The sequence below is a fragment of the Dendrobium catenatum genome, unplaced genomic scaffold (genome assembly GCF_001605985.2).
Source record: "Dendrobium catenatum unplaced genomic scaffold, ASM160598v2 fragScaff_scaffold_1644, whole genome shotgun sequence".
NCBI lineage: Eukaryota > Viridiplantae > Streptophyta > Magnoliopsida > Asparagales > Orchidaceae > Dendrobium > Dendrobium catenatum.
The window spans coordinates 639,461-662,877 of record NW_021320106.1 but is presented as its reverse complement, the minus strand read 5'-3'; the positions used below and the strand labels follow the sequence as shown (position 1 = coordinate 662,877).

General features: G+C 34.0%; 1 protein-coding gene across 6 annotated transcripts in view; it reads right to left on the bottom strand.

Moving 5' to 3' along the window:
• Positions 1-292: 292 nt before the first annotated feature.
• LOC110109480 (DNA polymerase zeta catalytic subunit) overlaps positions 293-23,417 on the bottom strand; it is a 58,006-nt gene continuing 34,881 nt past the window's right edge. For 4 of the 6 annotated variants that reach the window (XM_020840561.2, XM_020840564.2, XM_020840565.2 and 1 more), the window contains 13 exons: positions 19,630-21,196; positions 18,459-18,695; positions 18,338-18,388; positions 17,931-18,247; positions 15,583-15,728; positions 13,248-13,830; positions 12,939-13,085; positions 12,005-12,280; positions 6,151-6,258; positions 4,285-4,490; positions 3,895-4,198; positions 2,322-2,993; positions 293-783 (listed from right to left, as the gene is read on the bottom strand). In XM_020840561.2, the coding sequence (XP_020696220.1) occupies positions 610-783; positions 2,322-2,993; positions 3,895-4,198; positions 4,285-4,490; positions 6,151-6,258; positions 12,005-12,280; positions 12,939-13,085; positions 13,248-13,830; positions 15,583-15,728; positions 17,931-18,247; positions 18,338-18,388; positions 18,459-18,695; positions 19,630-21,196 (4,788 nt within the window). In that variant the 3' untranslated portion in view covers positions 293-609. Of the gene's footprint in view, positions 784-2,321; positions 2,994-3,894; positions 4,199-4,284; positions 4,491-6,150; positions 6,259-12,004; positions 12,281-12,938; positions 13,086-13,247; positions 13,831-15,582; positions 15,729-17,930; positions 18,248-18,337; positions 18,389-18,458; positions 18,696-19,629; positions 21,197-22,061; positions 22,288-23,417 lie in introns of those variants that run through there. The other 2 variants (XM_028701174.1, XM_028701175.1) reach the window with 2 other exon arrangements.

Here is a 23,417-nt window from a genome sequence, read left to right as displayed (position 1 = left end):
CAAATGATGCAAATTGGAGCCAGCTCAATTATAATGAACAAATAATGAATTAAAAAAAATCATGATTCAAATAAATGTTATAATAAAATTATAAAAGAATGGGAATCTAACAAATAAATAATAAAAAATCATTTGATATAAAAAATAAAATATAACTTTAAAATATTTTTAATATTATTATAATAGAAGTTTTATATTTTAAATATATTTTACATTAATATTTTTTAAATGGGCTAATTAAAGAGTCAAGTCAAGACTAGCTAAAAACTCATCTAACTAAACTCCCAAGTCATTTATCAAAAGAGCTCTTTGAAGATAATAACACAATGGAGTAAATGATTCTTTTTGGTGAGCTTGTAAATACTTCTTATCCATAAAGATGCACGAATAAGACTTCATTTGGGACGATTTTCTTATTGCTTCTTAAAGCAGCTTCCTAATACAAAAATTAAAATTTTTGTACTAAAAAGCTGCTCTAAGAAGCAGAAAGAAAGTCATACCAAATAAAGCCTAACAGAGTAATGATAATCATATGGTACATAAACGAACAAATAAATTGAACATAATTACACATTTAACTTATTCATAGAAAGACCAGCAAAATGAAGACTAAAACAGCTCAGCATCGCAGGGTGGATAAAATCCTGAAGCTGTAGCGAAAGAAGAAAGAGATTGTAGTTCTTTCTGAACTTTCTTCCTCTCATAGAAGACTGCGCATGAGAGCGATATGCATTTCACACCACTCTCAACAATCCAATCGCCGCCTCCACAGTGCCTGCAAATCTGTAGAGGAACTGACACAGTTTTAGGGTCTCTCCTCTATTTGGTTGAAGGTAGAATTTTAGAATAGATTTGATCAATCCTATCCAAGCAGCGTTTAATAGAAATTAGTAAATAATTATGGTAGAACTATTTGGTCGCACGATTCTGAAACTCAATCAAATCTCTGAACTCTTTGGATGTAGTTTACAAGATTTGAGTGATGTAGCTGGTGTGGTGGACGGCGTTGGCAGGGAGGATGACAAGAGGCGGAGGGCGATGATAATGACAATGAATTTATGATTATTTAAAAATTGCCCAAATCTATTGAATTTCAAATGAACCAAATTTATACTCGATGGTGCATTCCAAATACGATAAAATTTTACATTGTATTTGTTTTACTTCAAACTAAATATCAATTATTCTCATAACACTTGTATTTTGAATAATTTATATTCATTTTATTTCAAACCAAACAGTCTGTTGGTAAATCTGATTACATATATTTCTTAGATCCGAGTTCTCTTATGATTTAATAAAGAGTCCTAAATATGAGCTAAGACTTATCAAATCATGCTAAATTAAATATTTAGGTAGGATTTCAAACCCCTTTGTGATGAGATTTAGGCAAAATCAAGCTTAAGGCTTGGGATGGCTTTTCTTACTGCTTCTTAATTTTTTATTAAAAAGTTGTTTTAAGAAGCAGTAAGAAAGCTGTCCCAAACAAAGCTTAAATCCTACTTAAAACTAGCAGCAAAATAAATCCCTGGCTGTTTCTAAGTTGAAGATTGTGAATATGGATTTTTCGAGGATTAACAGAGAAATCAATACTGGAGTGGAATCACTCCAGTCAAACATCATAAATCCATTAGTCTGATATAAGACAGAATTTTGATTGAAAATACCAATATGCCTAATTCTAAGCTTTCTATTGCATCAAGCAAAGATTTTGTACTTACTGCATAGACTGCCCATGAGAAAAAAGGTATGAAGTCTATATGAATGCAACTAAATATATCTCTCAGAAAGCAGTAACAATTCCTAAATGAGTGCAACAGTTAGTAGCACCAAGCAGCAGAGAAAAAATTTTAATTCTCTATAAAAGAATTTTGAAACAGAAATAGGCAAATGTCATGCAATCACCAATAAACAATCTTAAGCAGAAAATTAGCTTCAACATTAGTCTGGAAGACTATTCTGCACACTTTATAAATGACAATTATGATCCTATGTCAGGCAATCTGATTCCTATTTTTAAATTTTGCTTTTTTTTTTAATCTGACCTGTATCCAGATGTTCTAAGAGGTTCTTTCCTGTTTCATTTTCACAAGAAAAAAATAAAAGACGATCACTAAAACACTAAATTATGATGAATGAAAAAATTGATGCAATTCAAACCGATAAGCTGAATGACAGCAAAATGAAGAATAAGGTTTCGTTTGGGACGGCTTTTTTATGCTTCTCAAAGCAGCTTTCTTATTAAAAAATTACTTTAAGAAGCAGTAAAAAAACAGTCCCAAATAGAGCCTAAGAGCACAGTGGACACAAAGAAGAGTTACCTCAACCAGGTGTAGCATCTCACTTTCTTTTTTTGAAGTTCTTCCAACCACAGTAGCCGCTAGAAGTGCTTTTTTCCGTGAGCACTTTACACAGAAATGCTCCAATGATTGAATCAAGTCGCCGCACAAGATGCAGTGCTTTGAAGAATAATAAGTATCTATCCGCATTCTTTTGGCATTTGGTTTCTTAGAAACCATAGAATTATCACTATCATCTTCATGGAATGACTGAGCATGCGACATAAGGGTATGTCGTTTAGCAAGTACAGGTCTGGTTGGACGAGGTATAGCAGAAAACCACTTGTTAACATCAGCTCCAAGGAGACCAAACACCCTTTGCAGTGCAGGAATCATCTGCTTGTTGATATAATATAGATCGTTTAATCTGTATGGAGAATTCAAATCTAAAAGATAATAAGGATTGACCACCATGTCCATGAGGCGAGATCCGGGTTCTCCATGAACAACTACATAAGGAACTCGTTCTCCATAGTGTGGTTCTGCTCTGGGATCCATTTCCATGGCTTTCTTTGCAACTATTGCTGCTGGTGGGACGGAAGAGGATCTGCTGCTGTATGTGCCTAATCTAACCTCCTTAGCAAAAACAAAATCTTTAAGGGATATCTTGCCAGCTAGTATTCTTGTCCATTGACGCTTCAGATATGATTTCACCTGCGTATAAAGGCCAAGTCGTCTTATATTGAAAGCAGTGCAACAGGTTTATAAATAGCAAATAATGTGATGAAATGATTGAATGGCTATCTTGCACCGATACACCTATTTATGAAGGCGTGTTGTATTGAATACGTGTCGGACGCGATACGCGTCTGATACTGCACAGATATGTGCCGGATACGTCAAAGCCGTATCCAATTAAATACTATTTAATTTCAAAAGGACATGCATATCGAATACATGTGCCCGTTGAAAGACAACGAAAAAAGACGCATCATATTTACTTCCGCGGCTGCGAGCAAGGTTCTCTCATTTCAAACCCGCGAGAAATTTACATTGATGTCATTTTACTAGAAAATATGATATCATGGCGTCAATTATTTTGCATTTGTAATGCTTTGATTTTTTATTCATGTATTAAAAAATCATATTATTAGGGTTTGTATGTCTTCTTAAATGAAAAAAAAAAAAAACAAACATATGTTTAGCTCTCATATATTATTCAATAAACATGCCACCAAATCATGCAACAACATAATTAGTGGAATCATGCCACAAAATTCTTATTAGGCAAATGAGTTTTACCTCTTCCCTTAACTCAATGCTTACTTCTATTTTGATATTATAAGCTACAAGGCTACAAATGATGTTGTTTTTTTTTTTGTCATTTCAAATATTATGCTTTGATTTTTTTTTTTTTTTTTTACGTATGATTTACAAATTATAATGACGTGTCCATGCCGTAGCTGTATCCTGTATTTTTAAGAATTGACGTGTCCCGTATCCGTATCGTGTCGTATCCGTGTCGTTGTATCCGTATCGGTGCAACATAGTTGAATGGGAATATACTTGGAATTAAAGTAGAATACTTTCAGGGAAATAAAGTTGAATAACTTGCCTCTGATAAATCATTACTTTCAAAAATTAATCTTATTGAACGCTCTAAGGTCTTTGCAACAGCTGGGCAGGTATCTCTTCGTACAGTCTCAATGCCTTTGGCATCAAATGTGGGCTTTTCCTGCTCAGGACTTTCATAGCTGTAACCAACATAACGTTTCTTTGTAAGAAGAAAGCAAGGCTGATAGACTTTTTCCAGTTTCAATGCGACTGGCTCTGGATTCATTGTAGTAATTGCTGATGCGATCTCATTTCCAATTATAAAAGCATCTTCTTTTGAGCGACCTTTAAGGAGAACAAACATGCTGTACGAGCAAGCAAAATGTAGAGATGAAAACAAAGTTTTTAAACAAGAGAAAAAAGTAAATAAGATCACATGACAGATTATTACCTGTCAGTATCACCATAAATAACCTTCGCTTTCCACTTTTCATGTTGGTTCACAAAAGATATTGCAGTTTCAAGCGTCCTCCGACCACATTGGACGATGCTGTCAGCAATTTCAGCACATGGCATGCGACCACTAAAGCCAGCAGCTGTGTAACCGTAAGTGACGTTTGAAATCAACTTCAAAGCAAGTTGGCGTGCGTTGAGTATCTGTAGAACGGAATATATAACTACAAAGCACAATTAAATGTTCAAAATATTGTAGTTTGAAGTATCCATAAATTTGGGGGGGGGGGGGGGGGAAAAAAAAAAATTTGGGGGGGGGGGGGGAAATAGAAAATTTCATAGCATTAGATGTAGTAAACCATTAGCAAGGAAAATGGCAACTTGGTTTACAACGACAACAACAACAACGTCAGGCCTTTATCCACTACGTGAAAAGGTTGGAGTAGCAAAGAAAGGTCATTGCGCCTGATTAAGAGTCAAATTCTCATTTAGATCTAACAAAGAAAGGTCATTGCTAATATTTTCTAACCAAGTCTTTTTAGGTCTACCTCTACCTTCCTTAGCATAGGTTAAATCTAATACATCTACTCTCCTAACTCGGTCTTCAAAAGGCCACCGTTTTACGTGACCAAACCATCTAAGACGACTCTATCTAATCTTATTTTCCATTGGAGCTACTCCAACCTTTTCACGTATATGCTCATTTCGTATCCTGTCTCTAAGAGTAAAGCCACTCATCCACCTGAGCATCTTCATCTCTGCAACAATTAACTTAATATTATGCTTCTCTTTTAATGATCAACATTCTACGCCACAAAGCATTGCAGGTCTAATCACCATCTTATAGAATTTTCTCTTAAGTTTGAGCGGTACTTTTCTATCACACAACAAATCCGATGCATTCCTCCACTTCATCCATCCAACTTGAATTCTACTAATAATATCCCTATCTTTATGGTGCAAAAATGGCAACTTGGTTTATGAAAAAAAAAAAAACTAATAAACCAAAAAACCTTCTTGTTGAGGGATTCTGAAGATACAAATTTTTAATTTACAAAACCAGAAGCACTTCGAATGCATTTGGGAGGTTGCCGTAAAATAGAGATAATTAGGTTTTATAGGTTAGGATTACAGACCCCTTTTTGTTTCAAATAATTCAGCAAATGTTAAAACTTTAACTATCACTACTAATAACATATACTCTCCAAGCCTTCTCTTAAAAAATGGACAAGAAGACGGGTGCATCAGATGAGGTGAAGCTACAATTATATTATCAGTAAATGAAGGCTGTAAACCTGCTAATTAGCATCACAAGTAGGCAGAGAAGTACTTCTTTGAGAAGTAAAGAAGTACTTCTCTAGTTTTAAGAATGAAATGGACAAGAATACGGGTGCATCAGATTGGAGAAACAATGCCCTTATGCTCTTCTTTGAGAAGTAACAATGATAGCCTCTTGCATTGTAAAGGAGGACAAAAAGGTCACAGGTGGAAGAAAGTGAAAATAGATTACACGATCTAGGAAAGTAATAATGGACTCCTCACTCAACCTCCACTCTATTTATCAAGATGCATTCCCCTCATCCCCTTTGTTAAACTCTTCAACATTACACCCCCCGGCACAGAAGAAAAAGTTAAACCATAGAGTTAACGAGCTTATATATGGCAAAAAAAATCCAAATCATATATATCTTTTGACTTTTGCATATTGTGCTTGACCCAATATTGACTTGGTTGATAAAAAAAATGCAACAAAAAGGGTATTGGGTTTTGGTGGTGGTTGTAGGTGGGTGGGGATGGGCAGTGGGGCATGTAGGGGTGGTAGTGTGGGAAGGCTTTAATCTGAAATTGATGGAGGCTAACATACCCTGTGGAGAACTAGCTGTGAAGACTTTAATTTCTTCATGGCTTGCTTCACCATTATCCTAGTAGATAATATTTCCTCCAAGAGTCGAGGTAATACGCCTTTCCGGACCTGCATCACACAAGAAAGATACTTGAGGTAACATTTGCGAACTTTCAAATAGAAAATCATAATTTGTTCTAAATAGATATTAAAGAATCACAGAAATTAATTCAAGCAAAAGTAGAGAGACAAGTCTCTTGGAAATATAAATTCCATAAGAATTTCAACTAAGTAATAATCTCGATAAAATAAGACAAGACAACTAAGTATCGGGATTTTCTAAACTAATATAATGCGTAGTATGTTTTAATTCAAAAAGTAGAGTCACATATCACAAATTATCAATTATACCAACAACTTTTTTTAAATTTGTTTTAAGTATACCAAGAATTTGTCATATTTTAAATGATAACACACGAAAGTAGAGTTCAAGCCCATTTGACAATGAAATGATCGTAAATTTAAAAGAATTTCAATAAGAATTTGAAAATAATTAAAATCAATGAGCAAACAAAATAATTTCCATAAATTTTGATTTTTGACAAATCACTTATTGCCAATACTGAAAACACTAAACTGGCCAATAAAAAATAATATAGAAAAAATAGACAATGAATAAAACCATCATAGTAGGTAAAATTTATCCTTATGCTAGTAAGAGGAGACAACTACCTCAAAATAAGATGTCAGAGCTGTACCACACTTGAAATAATATATCCATTCGACACTCACAAGATTAAAAAATAAAGAGAAATTCTTTTCAATTCAAAAGTTCTCAATTACATAAATGAGACCAGTAATTATAAGCTCCTCATAATCTAAGCTAACATATAAGGTTGATATAAATTAATCCCAAATTAAATTCAAACTAACATCATCAAATAAAACAATATTGACAATTTAATTAAGATTCTCCCAGCTTAGTTGAATTGCCACCACCGGAGAAAATCCAGCAGGAAATATCAACAAATCGTAGTAAATCGACAACTCTCACATAAAATAACATCGCCACAACTTTTATTTAATGTTTTTTGTAATTCATAAGTATTCCTAAAATCACCACCCTAATTACTTTCACTTTAACCTGCCTAGCTTAAAAAAATTCTTATCCAACAAACTTGACAATTCATACAAACTTTTGCAAAAATTTAAAAAGCTAAATAAAACGTGAAGTTATGCCAATTAAATAAGCTAACCATGGGCTTCAAAAATTCACACCCGACTCTTCTGAGAGAATTTTATTATAAGTTAAAATTTTTAGAAGACATTAGATTACATATAAAACAATACCTAAAGTTTTAACCCTCATTTTACAAGGATTTTAATATATGATTCAATGTATCTCATAGGTGCAAACCTTATGATTAATTACACCTCCCAGTGATGTGGGAGAACTTTTAATTAGACCTACGCGTTAGGTGCTAAGTGCCTACTGTATAATAACAATGATTTAATTTATGAATGAGTAAATTTACCATCATTCATTTAAAGCAGATGATAGGAAAATAATACTGTATAATAACAATGATTTAATTTATGAATGAGTAAATTTACCATCATTCACTTAAAGCAGATGATAGGGAAATAATAATGAACCAGATCAAAATCTCATAATTTTGTTTTTCCGAGTTGTCATAGAATATAGTCTAAATGTGCAAAAACCAGAAGGTGTTGTTGCATTCAAAATTTAAAATGAGACGATCCTGCATTCTAATAACGAATACTTACGAATAATCAAATTTGAGTATTTTAAATCTTGTTCGCATTAAAAAAAATGTAAAATTCTAAACTTACATGCTGCCTTGAGAAGCTCACAATAATATCAAGAAGCATGTCCGCAAAGCATGCTACCGCCTCAAAAAGATTGTCACCATCTCGAGAGACATGCAACAACCAAATGTAGCATATCGCTTAGAGAAGCATGTAGTAGCTGCAAGGAATGTGCTAGTGCCTCGAGAAGTATGCTATCACTTCGCGAAGTGCTTCAAAGTACTAGAAAGTATGCAACTATCTCGATGTGCAATTGCACCCAAAAGCGTGTTCTCATTTTAAAATGAAAAAATTAATGCAAATTGAAAGTTTGAGAATAGGCTATGCAAATGCATCAAAATGCATGCAAGTGCATCACATGAGCGCACTGAAAATCATGCAAGTCTATCGAGAAACGTGCATATAAATTACTCGCATGTGCTCCGACTGACGCACTGAACTCCAAAATTTGAAGTCCAAGAAGACTACGCCAATTAAACATGACCTAAATTTTAAGTCTGATCCTTTTCTTTTAAAGGATTGGAGTTGACATGACTTTAATTAATAAGAAAATGCACTATCGTAAAATCCACTAAGATAATTTGACTTTTAGTTTACATTAGGCCTTCAAAGCCTCTTTAAATAAAATTCATTATAAAAACATAAACTCTTGATTTCAACGTTAGCATAACAACTTATAAAGTTAATAATTGAAAACATGATCATCTGTTAGTGAATGAAAGTTGACAAAATTCAAATAACAAAAAATATAAATTATTTAAATCCTTAATCATAGCCGTGTTGAAAATGAATATAAACTAAAAGGGACTATCTTTTAATGCCTCCAAATTCCAATAAAATACAAATATAATTAAAGTAACTTTAACATCACCCTGATGATGGCCGTGTTAAAAATAAATCTCAACCGGATTCTCAAATTTTATTTCAATTTGAAAATTTTAATGCCTATCAAAACTCAAATGTTTAAAATAAAATTTAATCATAACTTTAAGCAACAATTCATCCACACTCTGCAATTGTTTGGTAAGAACGATGAATTCAAAAATAACATCACTTTATAAAGTGTAAATGTTCAGTCTAGAATATCACTAATATTCATTTTCAAGTAATTTCTTGCCAGTAAGGATGTGGCAAGTGTCTCTCACTAGTAGTTTGGCCCAACGGCTCTATATAGTAAAGGGTGGTAGAAGATTTCTTAAACCCTGAACATAGACATCTCAACTATAATACAGAATATTTTAGAGCCAACTAAATAATACAATGAATAAAAAATAACAAAAACACTAATCCATATTTGCATTCCCAAGACCAATCATATACAAAAAATCCAATATGAGATGGTTTTATACATCAAAATAGAAACTGGACTACAAAATACCTTAATACAAAAGCTCCTAACGAAATTTCCCTTATCAATCTTTACTTTGCTAAATAATTCCTTTTTCCTTAAATTTTATAAAATAGGGTGAACGTTCATAGGCTCAGTAGGCTATCACAATTCCAATTGCAGAAATCAATACACATATTTATAGTGTACAAATAAAGGATTTAAATATTCATTATAAATTAACAATAAATAATTTTACTCTTAAAAAATATAAACAGAGGGATTTCTTAATGTCAGTAGTATAAGAAGGACAACAAAATATATTTTAAACTTAAATGTGCATCAGAATTATTTTTTTCAAAACTCATTACTTAAAATTGGATATTATAAGCATTAACATGTACTTTGATTTGCACTTTCACATGGGTGTAACAGAACATCACTTGTATTTTCACAGAAGTATTAGAGAGTATCCACTAATAGAATATTCTTCGCATTATAACTTATTTTATTTAACAAAATATACAACGTATGAGTCAGATATGCACATGTCCTGATGCGTGGTTATAATTTCACTTCCACTAATAAGTGATACTCGGTACATAAAATTTCACTCGGAATAACTTTACAATCTTTGCAATCTAAAAGATCTATTTTTCTTATAAAAAAAATAATCAATCTAAGTTTTACTATTCATTCTTATAGTTGATTGAGATGCTTATTTCTTTTCTTAAATAAGGTTTTAGCATTTACAAAATCATAAGCTAGAAAAAAATCTAATAAGGTCTTATCACCTTTATTAGTCGTTCAAAACCCACAACAATAAAAAATGCTCTTAAAATCTTCAACCTGTCTACCAATATGTTTATTTAACTCACCTCCAATAAAAACTCTTTCTTGAAGATGTATTTTTTGTATTCGTTCTTCTAAGTCATTCCAAAAATTAAATTTTGAAAAAATATCTAAACCTAGTTGAGGAGAATAAATACTTATAATATCAATAATCTTAGCATCAACAACAATATTTAAAGTTATAATTCTATTAATTTGTACAAGATTATCCTTCAAATTCTTATTTATAATCACACCTACATCATTTCTAGTATGACTCCAATATAAACATCATAGTTTAAATCCTAAAATCAAAATCTTGAATACAATAGTTTAATATTGTTGTCACCAGGTCCCAAGCCCTAGATGAGAAAAGTGAAAGGTTATGTTAGGTAGTCGACAGCCAACGTAAAACTTGTGGAATAATCATGACATGAATCCTTTAGAAAGAACAACCAAAAGAATAAAATTTCTAAGATAAGAAAACCATGCCCCACGTCAATATAAGAACATTATTTCCCTCTAAATCAGAAAATTTGAAATATACCGCACTTTAAGAAATCACACATTGACCCGACAATCACAAAAAATTGAAACAGGAAGACAAAATTTATTGAAGCCAAAAGAACTCAATTGCCTCAAACTTCTATTTACATACTCCTCGAACCTAGACTAGTAAATAAGGTTAGCACAAAATGACAAAACCAATCTTGATTTAGGTTTAAATAAATTTCACCAAATAAACAAAATATTAATTTTAAAATCACCAGAATCAATGAACTACCACCACCAAAAGAAATCGCATAGGAAATCTCAACAACCCATGGTGGCACAATAACCGTAATTAGAACAATCTACAAATCTCACACCAAAATATTCTTACAGAACTTTTTTTTTAAACTTTAACAAACATTTCCAAAACCACTGCCCCAATCATTTCTGCATATTACAAAAATATAAAAAATGTCTAGTACAACCACAAAAATATAAGATAATAACTATTTACTACAACATCAAGTATTCAAGTTTCAACTACTAATTAGCTTGAGAGGTTTGTTTTTTACCTTAATATCATCATCATTGATTATCATTGCTTCAAACTCTGGTTCATCAAGAGAAAGATTTGCAATAGTTCATTAAATATCATAGAATGAAAATTGGTTCTTCTTTGTATCTATTTATTTCTCTAGTTCGCTAGTTCCCCATAATATTTCTTTAACCTCTAATATAAATCACAAAGAATGTATCTATTTACTTCTATATTTTTCTAGTTCTATAGTTCTCTCCCATAATAGTTCATTGAATATCATATATTAATATTTATTATATTAATCTTAAATCTTTTATATTCTAAATATTTTATATATTATTCTAACTTTTCCTATTTCAACAAATCCCATCAACTAGAATTACAATAAAACATGCACATAAAAATCTTCCATACATAATCAAAATTCTTCTTATTCCATGTCACTAAAAATTACAAACACAGGTAGGCATAAAGCCTAAAGTTTTTCAATAATCATTACTGCCTCTCAAAGAAAAAAGTGCTTCATTCGCTAATAATTATGCCTTTCAATAATTGTATTGATGCATATACGAGCGAATGTGATGTTTTATTTGATTTAGTAAATATAAAAATTATGTTCGTGTCCGACACGTGTCCTAGCTGTGTCGGGCACGTGTCCGTGTCCGACACTGCACGTGCCCGACACTGTACTCTCTCTTCAAGAAGTGTGTCGGTGCATCATAGTATTCTGCGTTCATATAGAAATATACAATTATCTAATCTAAACATAAGATAATATCAGAAGCATGCTGCATGAAAACATTAAAAAGGAAGAACCCTTCCGAAAGGAACTTATCATTCCATCAGATTACACTTACCTCTGGTGGAACAAACATAACCCCATTTGGAGTCAGCATAAGTTTTTCTTTCAAGTCCTTCAAAATCTGCACATCCGGTGAATAAGAACTAACACCAAGAACATTTTCCCGTGATGACATGGCATTCCCTAAGCATGTACAAAAGCAGAGGTTGTATGCTATGATCATTGATGGATATAGAGATTGAAAATCTAAAACAACAACAGGATCAACATAGAACCCAGACTCCGGTTCCATGACAAGAGGTAAACACTCCATTGCAGGCTGTGAGGCAACCTGAAAGGACATTTCATATTTTTTAATAGCCAGACTTAAGCATCAGTAGTAAGAGTTGTAAGTACTATGTTAAATTTAAAAAAAAAAAAAGAATAAAAAATATATGTATAAATGATGTGTTGTTAGTGTTAATGTAGTAATGTACAACTACAGTTTTTACCTTCTCATTCAAAAATGAAAATAAAATATTTTTCTGGTTTAAAACCCCTGGTAACATGTGGACGTTCAACAAAAAAATAGATAATCACCATCAAAGGAGGCTCATAAATTTTCCTTTGCGCAAAGTGTAACCTAGATATGGATTTTACTATCAACTTAAAGATTAAATAAGTATTTAACTGTATCTAATATTCCTCTCACTCACCCAATCGAACAAAAGTACTTCAATTTTCAAGAAGGGCAAAAAACCCAGGAAGAAACAGAATTCTAAGTTGTTAATCGTTCACGTGATGTATAAGGCATGAGTAATACTCATAGTTTTTATCTTATTAAGAGCATAAAGTTGTTGCTTATATTTCTATTACGGTGAAGTGGAAATGGAAGTTTTAAGAAGTTCCTTCATCTAAAATTTTATGAATATTGCAAAGGAAAAAAAGAAACAGGGTTCAGTTTAAGCATATTAGCATTCAGCAATCAATGCCAAAAGGCAGAAACTAACCTGCTGATACCCCGGTGAAATGGCAAGATAATTTTGGGTGTGTGCCAGCCTGAGGAGCATAGACTCAACACGAAATTGTGAACCTCGAGCTATTACAGAAAAGAAATCAATACCGAATATACGAGCAAGCTCAGATATCCGATTGATCTGAAGAATTGAACACCATAAAAATTAAACACGTGATAAATAACATATATATATACCATGGGGCACATATAAAAAAAATGGATCACTAAAAAATCAAGTGGAATAGAAAGAAAAGAGACATGAAATTAAATTTTGTAGAAAGATCAAGATCAACATAAATACCATATCAAGCTGATCCATAATTTTATGATTAAGCATTGCTCTCTCCATAACATATCCAATGCATTTATCCCTTGCTCGTCCAATGCCACTTGAGTACCATTGGTTCAATTTCCTGTGAGAAAACAATGGAATCTTTTGCCTCAAAACTACTTCAGCCACAGCTTCAGCAGTATACATATTGAGTTTTAATTCAGCACGCATAAGCCGCCAAATATTAAGCACAATCCTTCCACCAACATGTAAACCACTAGCATGAGTACGACCCCACTCATCCTCAATTATTGAATTTTCAATAACAGTTTCAGTAATTATTACTCCGGGATGCACATCAGACAATTTGGAATTCCCTGAATCCTCCAACTTGTCCCTTATTTCATGAAATGGTGTACGGGATAATTTCTTGAGTAAGTTCATACCTAGGTATAATGCTCGTTCAGCAAGATAACCAAGGGAGCCAACTTGAATTTCCCATCCCATAAGAACATCTGGATCAAAATAAGAAATAATCTCAACAAAGTGTTCTAGCAATAGCTTTTCCTCAGTGAAAAAAAAAAGGTTGCAAACAGAAACACCATTGCCATTTCTGAAACAGAGAAAAAAAAAAGTGAGCTGGACCATAACACAATTCATTCTCTGATAAAATGAACAGATAAAATTATGATTAATTAACAGCATAAGCAAGTTCAATGTGAACATATTGCCCAATCCAATCTCCAATGATAACAAGAGAAAAGTTAGCCAGGTAATGATTTTCCAACAGGTGCCTACGTTCAATCAATATGGTTTGAAAAGAATTCGGAAATGAAGAGAAAAGATAATTTTATGTAAAACCTGTTGGTCCTAGTAACTAGATACAAAAAGGGAAATGCTCAAGTTAAAATCCCAAGCATTTCAAAAACTCTGAAATCATAAAGTTCATAAATTACTGATCTGAAATAAATTTGAAAGTTCAAAATAATTGAGATTAGTAGAAGTATACACAAATGTGCACATAGACACGCATATATATGATTACTATCAAGTTTTCATCACCCTTTTTTCTCTGAGGAAGGCTTAAAGGCCATCTTAAGTAGGAAACAATCATAGTTAATAAATTCAAGCCGATCGACCAAAGTCAATGTAATAAATCGAATTGACCGCCTTGAACACCCTTACACGTGAAATCGCCCAAGCCAACACAATCCCTAACCTGCCTTTGCCTCTCTCCCTCATGCGAACCGCTCAGCGATTGGCCCCTCATTGATTTGATTTCCAAATAATATGCCATTGTTATTGTTTTAAAGTGCAATATTAAATCAACTGTTCAGAATAATAAAGTTACCGCATGAATGGGTACCAAGATAGTCCTATATATATATATAAAACTCAGGCCTTTTAGTTTATGACTATTTTCAGGAAAGCTTCGCATGCAGTAGATGAATTGTGAAGAGAATTTTATGCACATTAGATGAGGAACACCTTTAATTAGGTATGTGCAGGTATATTAGATGAATAGTGTAGTTTAAAACATTTTCACTCAAATGTGTTATTTTATGGTTTGTCAGATTCATAGAGTTGTGATGTTTATCTAAATGAATTTTGTAATGATGATCGTATGATAATGCATCTGGATGTGACATACACATTAAAATTTTTTTAACATTACAATTCTTCAATGAAAATATCAAGATCTTGTGGCTCTTTCATACTTAAGAGTTAAGATAATGAATTCACATGATTATACATTGTTATCAATTATTATATGAAGTGCTAGTAAAAAACATATGAAGTCATGAATTATCTATGAAAATGTTCTTATGATGGTAGATCGACAAATGTTGTCCACTCACACCATTTCATAACAATCATCCAGTCCCACCCAATTCATCCAAGTTCCAATTCTTCCAAGTTCCAAGGTAAAATCATGACACAAACAATGATAATCTACTACTTAACATGATAATAGAGCTAATAGTATTAACATGACAACTTCTACGAAAGTTATATTAAAAAAAAAAGAGCTGGGAGAATTTAGGAATGGGAGGAGAGAAAAATAAATATTGACAGCATTGATGGGATGTAGCTAGAAATTATAATATGGATCAAAACTTAGTTATTATTTAATGAAGGGACTAACATGCAGCAATAGCAAGTTCATCTAAAGATTACAAATTAGGAACACCAAAGAAATGCCAGTTACAGTTTCAGTCAAAACTAAGGATGTTAAGTCATTTAAGAAACATCTACCAATACAATGCCCAACGGAAAAGACAATACTAGCACGAGCATCTAATTAGCCCTTAAAAAAGATCATACAAGATGAGGAAAAAAAACCACATAATGAAACAAACCATACTTTTCACCCAGTTTCTCATCAATAACACGTAAAAGGACATAAGATTGACACACGTTGCTTGTATCTTCTCGAACTACCAGAGATAAGATATTAATAGCATCGAATTTTGGGTCAGGCTTAAGATCACCCCGTGATTCTGCCAGGATCTGCAATATCAGATGCAAGTATCCAAGTCACATGATATTCATGATATACAAATGCAATAGAAAAGGAAATAACAATAACTTGAAAAGTTTGTCCAGGAACAACTTTAGAGATTGATTAGACTACATTAACCTGATGCGGACATCCGACGGTGGGCATTAATCAAAGGAAGAAACCAAGATCGACAGCCGAGATTCCTTCATTTTATCTAATTTTATTAATTGTAATTTTTATTTAATTATTCATTTTTCTTTTTTTACCCTTACTCAAGGGATTTATTTTATGTAAGCTCAAGGGGCAAAATTGTCTTTTAGTTTCTTTTAAGGCCTATATATAGAGGCCTTTGCTCTTGTATTAGAAGATGATGGATTATTAATAAAAAAAATTTGCGTTTTGCACTTGGGTTCTTTGGGAAGAATGTTAGTGAAATCCCTATGGGAGGGAGTCGGAGTTTCCACCAGCCGCAGGATGGGTCCGGGCTCGTGGCGTGAAGTCCCTTAGAGAAGGGCAACGTAGTACCCGTCAGCCGCAGGATGTGTCCGGGCTCGCGGTTGTATCTTTGATATTTTGTTTATTTGCTTTTGTTCCTTCTTATTGCTCTTCGTCATTATCTTCATCTTCTTCCTCCTCCCCATCTTCGTTTGGCCGCCGGATTCTAGCCTCACCCGAAAACCCCTCTTTTCCCCGTCCAACACCCACGGCCAACATCCCACCCAAGCTCCCATACCGCCAGCCAACCCTCTAATCACCGGTTCCCCATCCACCTCCTCATCCCCATTAATTCCTTGCTTAATTTGGGTGATTTAATCTTGGGCGGTTTTCAAAATTCAAATCCAACTAATTTGAAATTTTTCCTAATTTGTCGTTCTATGTTTGGAAAGTTGTAAATGAGTTCTATTTGAATTTTAAATTCAAATGAATCTAAATAATTCTTTCCTAAATCCCAAAACCCAAATTAGGTAACCCAATTGATTGCTCTAGACCCATCTTTCCCTTTGGATGCTGCCGGCCTCTTCCTCTATTTATTGGCTTTGATTAAAATTTATTTCCTAATCCTCCACTATTGCTTTGGGAAATAATTTTAAATCTCTAACTTGGCCCTTACCCAAAATTCCCTAAATCCAATCTCTGGTTTTATTTCCTAAATCTGGAATTGGGAATAGGAAGTAAATTCTTTTTCCCTAACTCACCTCATACAGCTGCCTCCCTCTTATGCCTGCTTATTTCTTTCTCCAAGCTCCTCTCTCTCACGGTCAAGACTTGCTGGACTAAAGACTAAAGCCCCTCTATGATTTTCCTTCCCAGTACTGAAGCTGGAATTAATTTTTTTTTTCTTTTCTGATTTCTGAGAGCAAATCTGAAAACTTCAGATTTCGTTCTACATCATAACCAAATCTATAAGCCTACAAGCAAAGCAAGCATGTCTACTCGATCATACATATTCAACTTTATGTAAATAAAGGTATATCTGTATGCATATATATATTTTAAGCATGTGTGTGTGTGTCGTTTTTTAGTTAGAATACCTATGGTTATTATGGTACAAGATTTATCAAAAAGGATTTTGGGGTATTCAACGATCATTCAAGTGCAATCCCTGAGCAGAATGAACTACCTAAACATAGGAACCTACTTTGGAGTATATACTGCATGTATTTTCACCTAACTTCCTCCCTTTCTCTATTTTAATGAAATCTTAACTATAGACATATTTCAAAGAGACAAACCAATTAATATAACAACTCAAGAAGAGAGCCAAATGTACCCCTCCTTCCCTCCATTGCTTCCTCAAGCAGCTTCTTCTTGTTCAGGGATCCCTTCTCGACTTCCCGGCCTCCCTTCCACTAACTCTTTGTCACTATAAAGATAGTTCAAATAATATAATTGAGGCCTAAATCAAAAAGCTTATTCAAACATGTAACCCTCTCTCCTCTCTGCAGACAAGATGATGCACGAATCACCCTCCCTACTACTTTCTACGTCCTTTCCCTTGCTCTTTTTCTTACTTTTCTTCCCTCCATCCCATTTTCAATATATTTCCCTACCCCTCCTCTCCCAACATCATTCATTACAATTTTTTTTGCTTCTATTCCTTTGTGCATGTGTATGTATGTGTGGACTAAGGTGAACCATGTTAAAATCACCAAAAATTATGTCAACCAGAGATAGGTAAAATAAATAGGTTGAAGCACATAAACACCAACCTCCATGCTTATTATTTTTAGTTGCTGTCCATGACCAACACTAGCCGGATCCCGGAAACCAAGTTGACTTATAGGAGTAGGATTGGAATTTCCATATTTCTCGGGACCTGAAATTTGAGAGAGATCACGCAAATCTTCATTAACAACTTTCTCTTTTGCAGGAATGTTATTCAATTTTGGCTCACAAGAAATATGGCCAATATCAGGATGAAAATTTTCAGTTTTCGGGAAGCTTTTTTCTTTGTTTGATTGGGTTGAGTCATACTGTGACCAACCAGAAGCCGAAGGAGAGGGAGAATTTTGGCAAGAAGTAGTTCCTGTTCAAATTTGAAACATTAAAACAAAATAAATGTTCAAGTAGAGTTTTCAATTAGGTGCTACTTTCCAAGTAATATGAAATGCAGTACCTTCATTCAACATTCCATCATAGTATGAATCTAAGCCTTCCTTCGATGCACCTAACATTTTAAATGCAATTAAACCAGAAGGACATGCTCATAATGAAGCATAGCTTTTAGCAGTGAGTACCTGTTGCTTCTAGTAGGCAACGCTGTTTTTCTCCTAAAAGCCAATCATAAACAGTGTTCAAAGTTGGTGGCGACTGAGCATGAGTCAGCAAATATAAAACTGATCCATCATTCTGAAAGTGAGTTGGAATACCAAGTGCAAAATCCTGACTAAAAATAACATTCTCATCATATAAATTCACATCCTGGGAGATCCTTGGGAAGAAGGGCATTATGTTCTCCATGCCTTGCCTCTTATCTGAAATTCCATACTATAAGAAGAAAATTGTACAAAACACCCATATATAAAGAGATAAAAGATGAAGATAGACAAACTTGAAGCAATCTTTATGCACAAAAGACAATAAATTTATAATTATAAATACAGATGATAAGAAAAGTCTAAAAATGGTGAACAAAAGCTTTTGATGAAGTAGACCGCCAAACAGAAATGATGACAGTTGATTTTGATCTACAACATTCCCAAAAGTCATGGACTAAATTTATGAGATTTTACAGTATTTTGGCTTTGCATCAAGCTTATAAAAGAAATGAAAGGCACATAATGATGTTAATAAATCTAATTTATGATGAATTTTCAAGAATTCAAGACCGTTGCAGTTGTGCTAAATAAAAAAGTAATGAATTCACATAAAAATTTATTTGATTTGGATAACTTTTGGTTTACTAAAGTACAAATGTCAGTATGTATTAGCTAGTAAGTTTTTGCAAGTAATTAAAGGAGTTTAATAGGGTGGTAGGAGAACTACAAAAGTAAGCTATAAAACATAAAAGAAGAAAAGCACGCTGTAAACTGCTGGCATGGACGTGTCAGATGTCATATCCCTTTTCCAAGCATGCTGAAAATTGGGATTTCTAGATGCATTGCATAAATGTTCATGTTCATCACTTTCATGTTCTGATATTGGATAAAGCACTAATACATCGAGAATGGTCATGATGACTATGCTAACTCAGTCTAGGGTATTTCACTCTAGATATGCTTTAAATTGGAAGATATTTCAGCAAATAAAAAGCAGCTGAATACAAGAGACAAGGCCTAACGCTTGATCAATTAAATTCAACAGTTGGTTAAAATATAATAAAAAAATGATATAATTTAAAATGGTTATTAAAAAAAAAGCATACAGCCCATAGAGTAATTATAGAAGATAACAGTATCAGCACAGCACCTATATTTCCATTAGCTTGTCCTGCAGGTAATGATTCTTCTGGTTCATAAATATGCATGTTAGATGGGGGTCTGTTGATAAAGGCCATCTCAATAAATTCCTGAAAATTTTTTTCTTTACAGAAATCTCTACTATTCTCATCAAATAGGCATGTTGACTGCTGACAATTTCTATGGCACATTTCAGGAAGGAGCGCCTCCTGAGCAATGCCACCTTCTGAGGTAATTGCATAGTTGTTTGCAATATTTCCAGAATTCCAGTTTTTGTGTCTATGAGATTTCAAAGCAGCATTTCCAGCAGAATTCTCATTATGGTTGGATTGACATTTCCTTATGTTTGGTGAACTTAAAGGTCTCTCAACATACGAGACAGATCCCACTGGTTTAACCTCTGAGGATTCAAGTAATTGCATTGGTACAGTTTCCAGCACAGACAATTCCCCAGCTTCTATATTCAGTGCTGCTTCAGAAATTTTCGATTGTTCATTAAGGCCAAACCCTTGCTTAAAACCAATAATCTCACTTGGAGCTGTGCTCGATTGCACATTACCAGTGCATAAAGGAGAAAATGCCTTCTGGACTGTATTACAAAAACTTGAATGATGTTCAAAACATTCTATTCCTTGAAAATTTGAAGATGCAATGGTAGAACATGCTATACTTCCCCGTATATTTTGATGAGTTACAGATCGCCCTATGGAAGGCTCTTCAACAGGAAATTGTGGTGTTAGTTCTTGCTTTTGACCATGTGCCATGTCTTCATTCTTTTGAACCGTTGTTTCCACTTGTTCAACCCGGAGGTATCGTTTTTTCCTCATTAAATCTCTTATAGAGCACAAACCTGATGTTTTTCCACTCTTCTCACTATTGTTTTCTATAACATTTTCATTTTTGAAATCATCATATTGATTACCTTCTTTATGATAAAATGGAGGATTGTAAGAACCATCATTTATCATCTCATCACATGAAGAAGAAGCAACACAGAAAGATTCAGAAGCTTCATGCTCATTTTTACTGATAGAAAAAGGTAAATTTCCCCAAAGCTTTCTTTCTTTGTTTTTACTACCAGCCCTTAGGCCCATTCCTGCAGATCGAGCGACAGCCTTATCCTCCCCATAAGACATATTTGCCTCAGAAGTATTCCCTTTCTGGGGAGTCTTCCAATTGTCATCAAAGGACCCATCAACTTGAGGAATACTAACACCAGACGAAACAGCATCCAAAAGGTCCCGAGAGGAAGATAAAGCCTGTTCTTTTAACCCATCAGACATGAGAATGCATTCAACTGAATCAAGAATAAGGCCCTGAAAAGAAGTTGAAGCCTCTTCCTTGGGCCTCTCAGACTTCAGAATATCTTCAACTGAATCAAGGATGTCCTGGCATTCTACCTGAGAAGCATGCTCATAATCCCTATGAGCTATCTCGAGGGCTGCCGTGTATGATTTTCCGGGCAATAAAGGACTAAGGATGGCTTCATGAAGTAGTTCATCACCGGTATCCATTTCTTCTTCAGCTTGAGAAGATGCAAGCCAGCTTAAAAGTCCTAGAGCTTCAGTATCCAGCCTCTACAAAGCATGATTAAAAGAAAAACAATTAAAGTTCGAGTGAAATGCATGCTTCATATTTATATAAAAAATACAAGGATGTATTGCACTTATTGACAGCGTACACAAAATTTATGACATCAAAGCTTATGCGGATCAATAATGAAAATATTTATGATCAAAATCAATTATTAGTTCACTTTTTAATACCAGAATTCATGGCTATTGAATAACCAACAACAAGGATAAAAAAGCATGTATTTATCAAGAGTGATTAGACAAGCTTGGCATATTGTTGCATGACACTAGTAGCAGCAACACTTATTGATGAAAGGGACATCATCATCATCATCGTTAGTCTTATCCCAACTATTTATGATCAACATTGTGAATCATCATTTACTATTTGTTCATGTTCAATGATACATTAGGTGTTAAACAATTCATTGTAAATCCATATGAATAACTTAATCAATTTTACATTAGGAGGTCATAGTGGAGTCTTAGACTTTGCCAAAATGATGTAGGACTTAAATGCTTAGGCAATATCAAATAAGAAATTGCGTGTTTTTAGATGATAGCAATATTAACTATTAAACTTGTAGCGATTTAAACAATGAAAGAAAACGAGAGGGGTGAAACAAGTTTATGCCAAATCACACAACTAGAAGTTAAGATCACAAAATAATCAATTACTCAAACATAGCATCCAAGAAGGATTTTCAACGAGAAATCCCTAAATTAACAATGAGATTAGCCACTACGAAAGAGATCCCTCACTCAACTCTTTTAATGAATGGTAAACAGAGAAAGCATGCATGATATTTGTGATGCCACAAATTAAGGTGAGACTTAGAAAGGAAAAATGCTTGGAGGAGAGATTCACCTTGATCACGGTTTGGAAACGATCTGCCACTGCACTGAAGAGAGTTGTTCGTCGATGGCTTCGGCGGGCAAAGATGATCCTCTTTATGTATTCCTCCGCAGTTTGGTCAATCTCAGGATTGATGTCGAAGAACGGTGAGTAGAAGATATCGACTAGATCTTGATTGTTGTAGACGAACTCGTGGTCACATTCTGGATCCGTCATGCATGGATAAAGAAATTAAATAAAGTGGTGGAGAGGGAGTTGTGTGTTTCTTCTCTCTTTTCTTTCTTAGGTGATGTATCAAGCCAAGGATGAACGGTGGAGAGAAGGGTTGTGTGGCCGACTAGGAGGGGATTCCTTTTCCAAAAATCTGAAATTAGGTTTCAGAATTGAGTAGGAGGGGCTTAAGGGGAGAAAGGGAAAGCACTCCAAGAAGGAAAGGAGTTTCAATGTGGGAGAGAGAGGGGGTAGAGGGAGGGGGCCGGCGGCAAGAGTAGGTGGGGTAGGGTTTAGGGAAAGGGAATTAATGCTTACTTAATCAAGGATTGCAAATTTAGGCAAGTGATTTAGATCAAATCCAATTAGAAATTGAATTAAACTTGATTTAAGTAACTTTCCAAAAATAGATCATCCTATCTTAGGAAATAATTTCAAATTCAAAATTGATTAGAATTTGAAATCAAAGTTTTCCGAATTGAGGATGTTTAATAAATGAAAAGTATTAATTAGGGATTTAAATTTTGGAGAGAGGATTGGAAGGGGGGAAATGGGGACGGTGGTTTAAAGAGGAGGATGAGGTGGTAGGCCGGCAGCTTGCAGGGGAAGAAGAGACGGAAGGAAGGGGAAGGCAGAGGTCGACCATGAACTCGAACGCTTCCTACAGTTGGTGGGTATTGCAATGCCCTCACCTAGGGACTTCAATCTTTAAGAACTCTCAAGCTCTCCGAAAAACACATAAGCACAGAATTTTTCTTGTAATCATATTCATTAAACTCAAAAGAAGAGAAGATGGTTTTTAAATAGCCTCATACAATGAAAGAAATAAAAAGACCAATATGCCCTTAGGGCTTACATATGACTATCCCCTCAACTGAGGGTATAAAAAGAAAAAATGCAGAAATAAATCAAGTACATATAATGACTCAAAAATAAAACGGTGTAATCGTGGTCGTAGATCGTCGGCCACGCCTCTGGCAGACTCTCCAAGGTCGGATGTCCTCATCATAAAACCAATCTGTCAAATCTCAGCTAATCTTGGTCGGCTAAGGAAGGAATAGAGTGGCTATTCCAAGGATTTTAGAGCCACCAGCACACGATAGTGCATGAAGGTTCTCAACTTCTTAGATATAGAAGCAAATCAATTATCTAGCAACC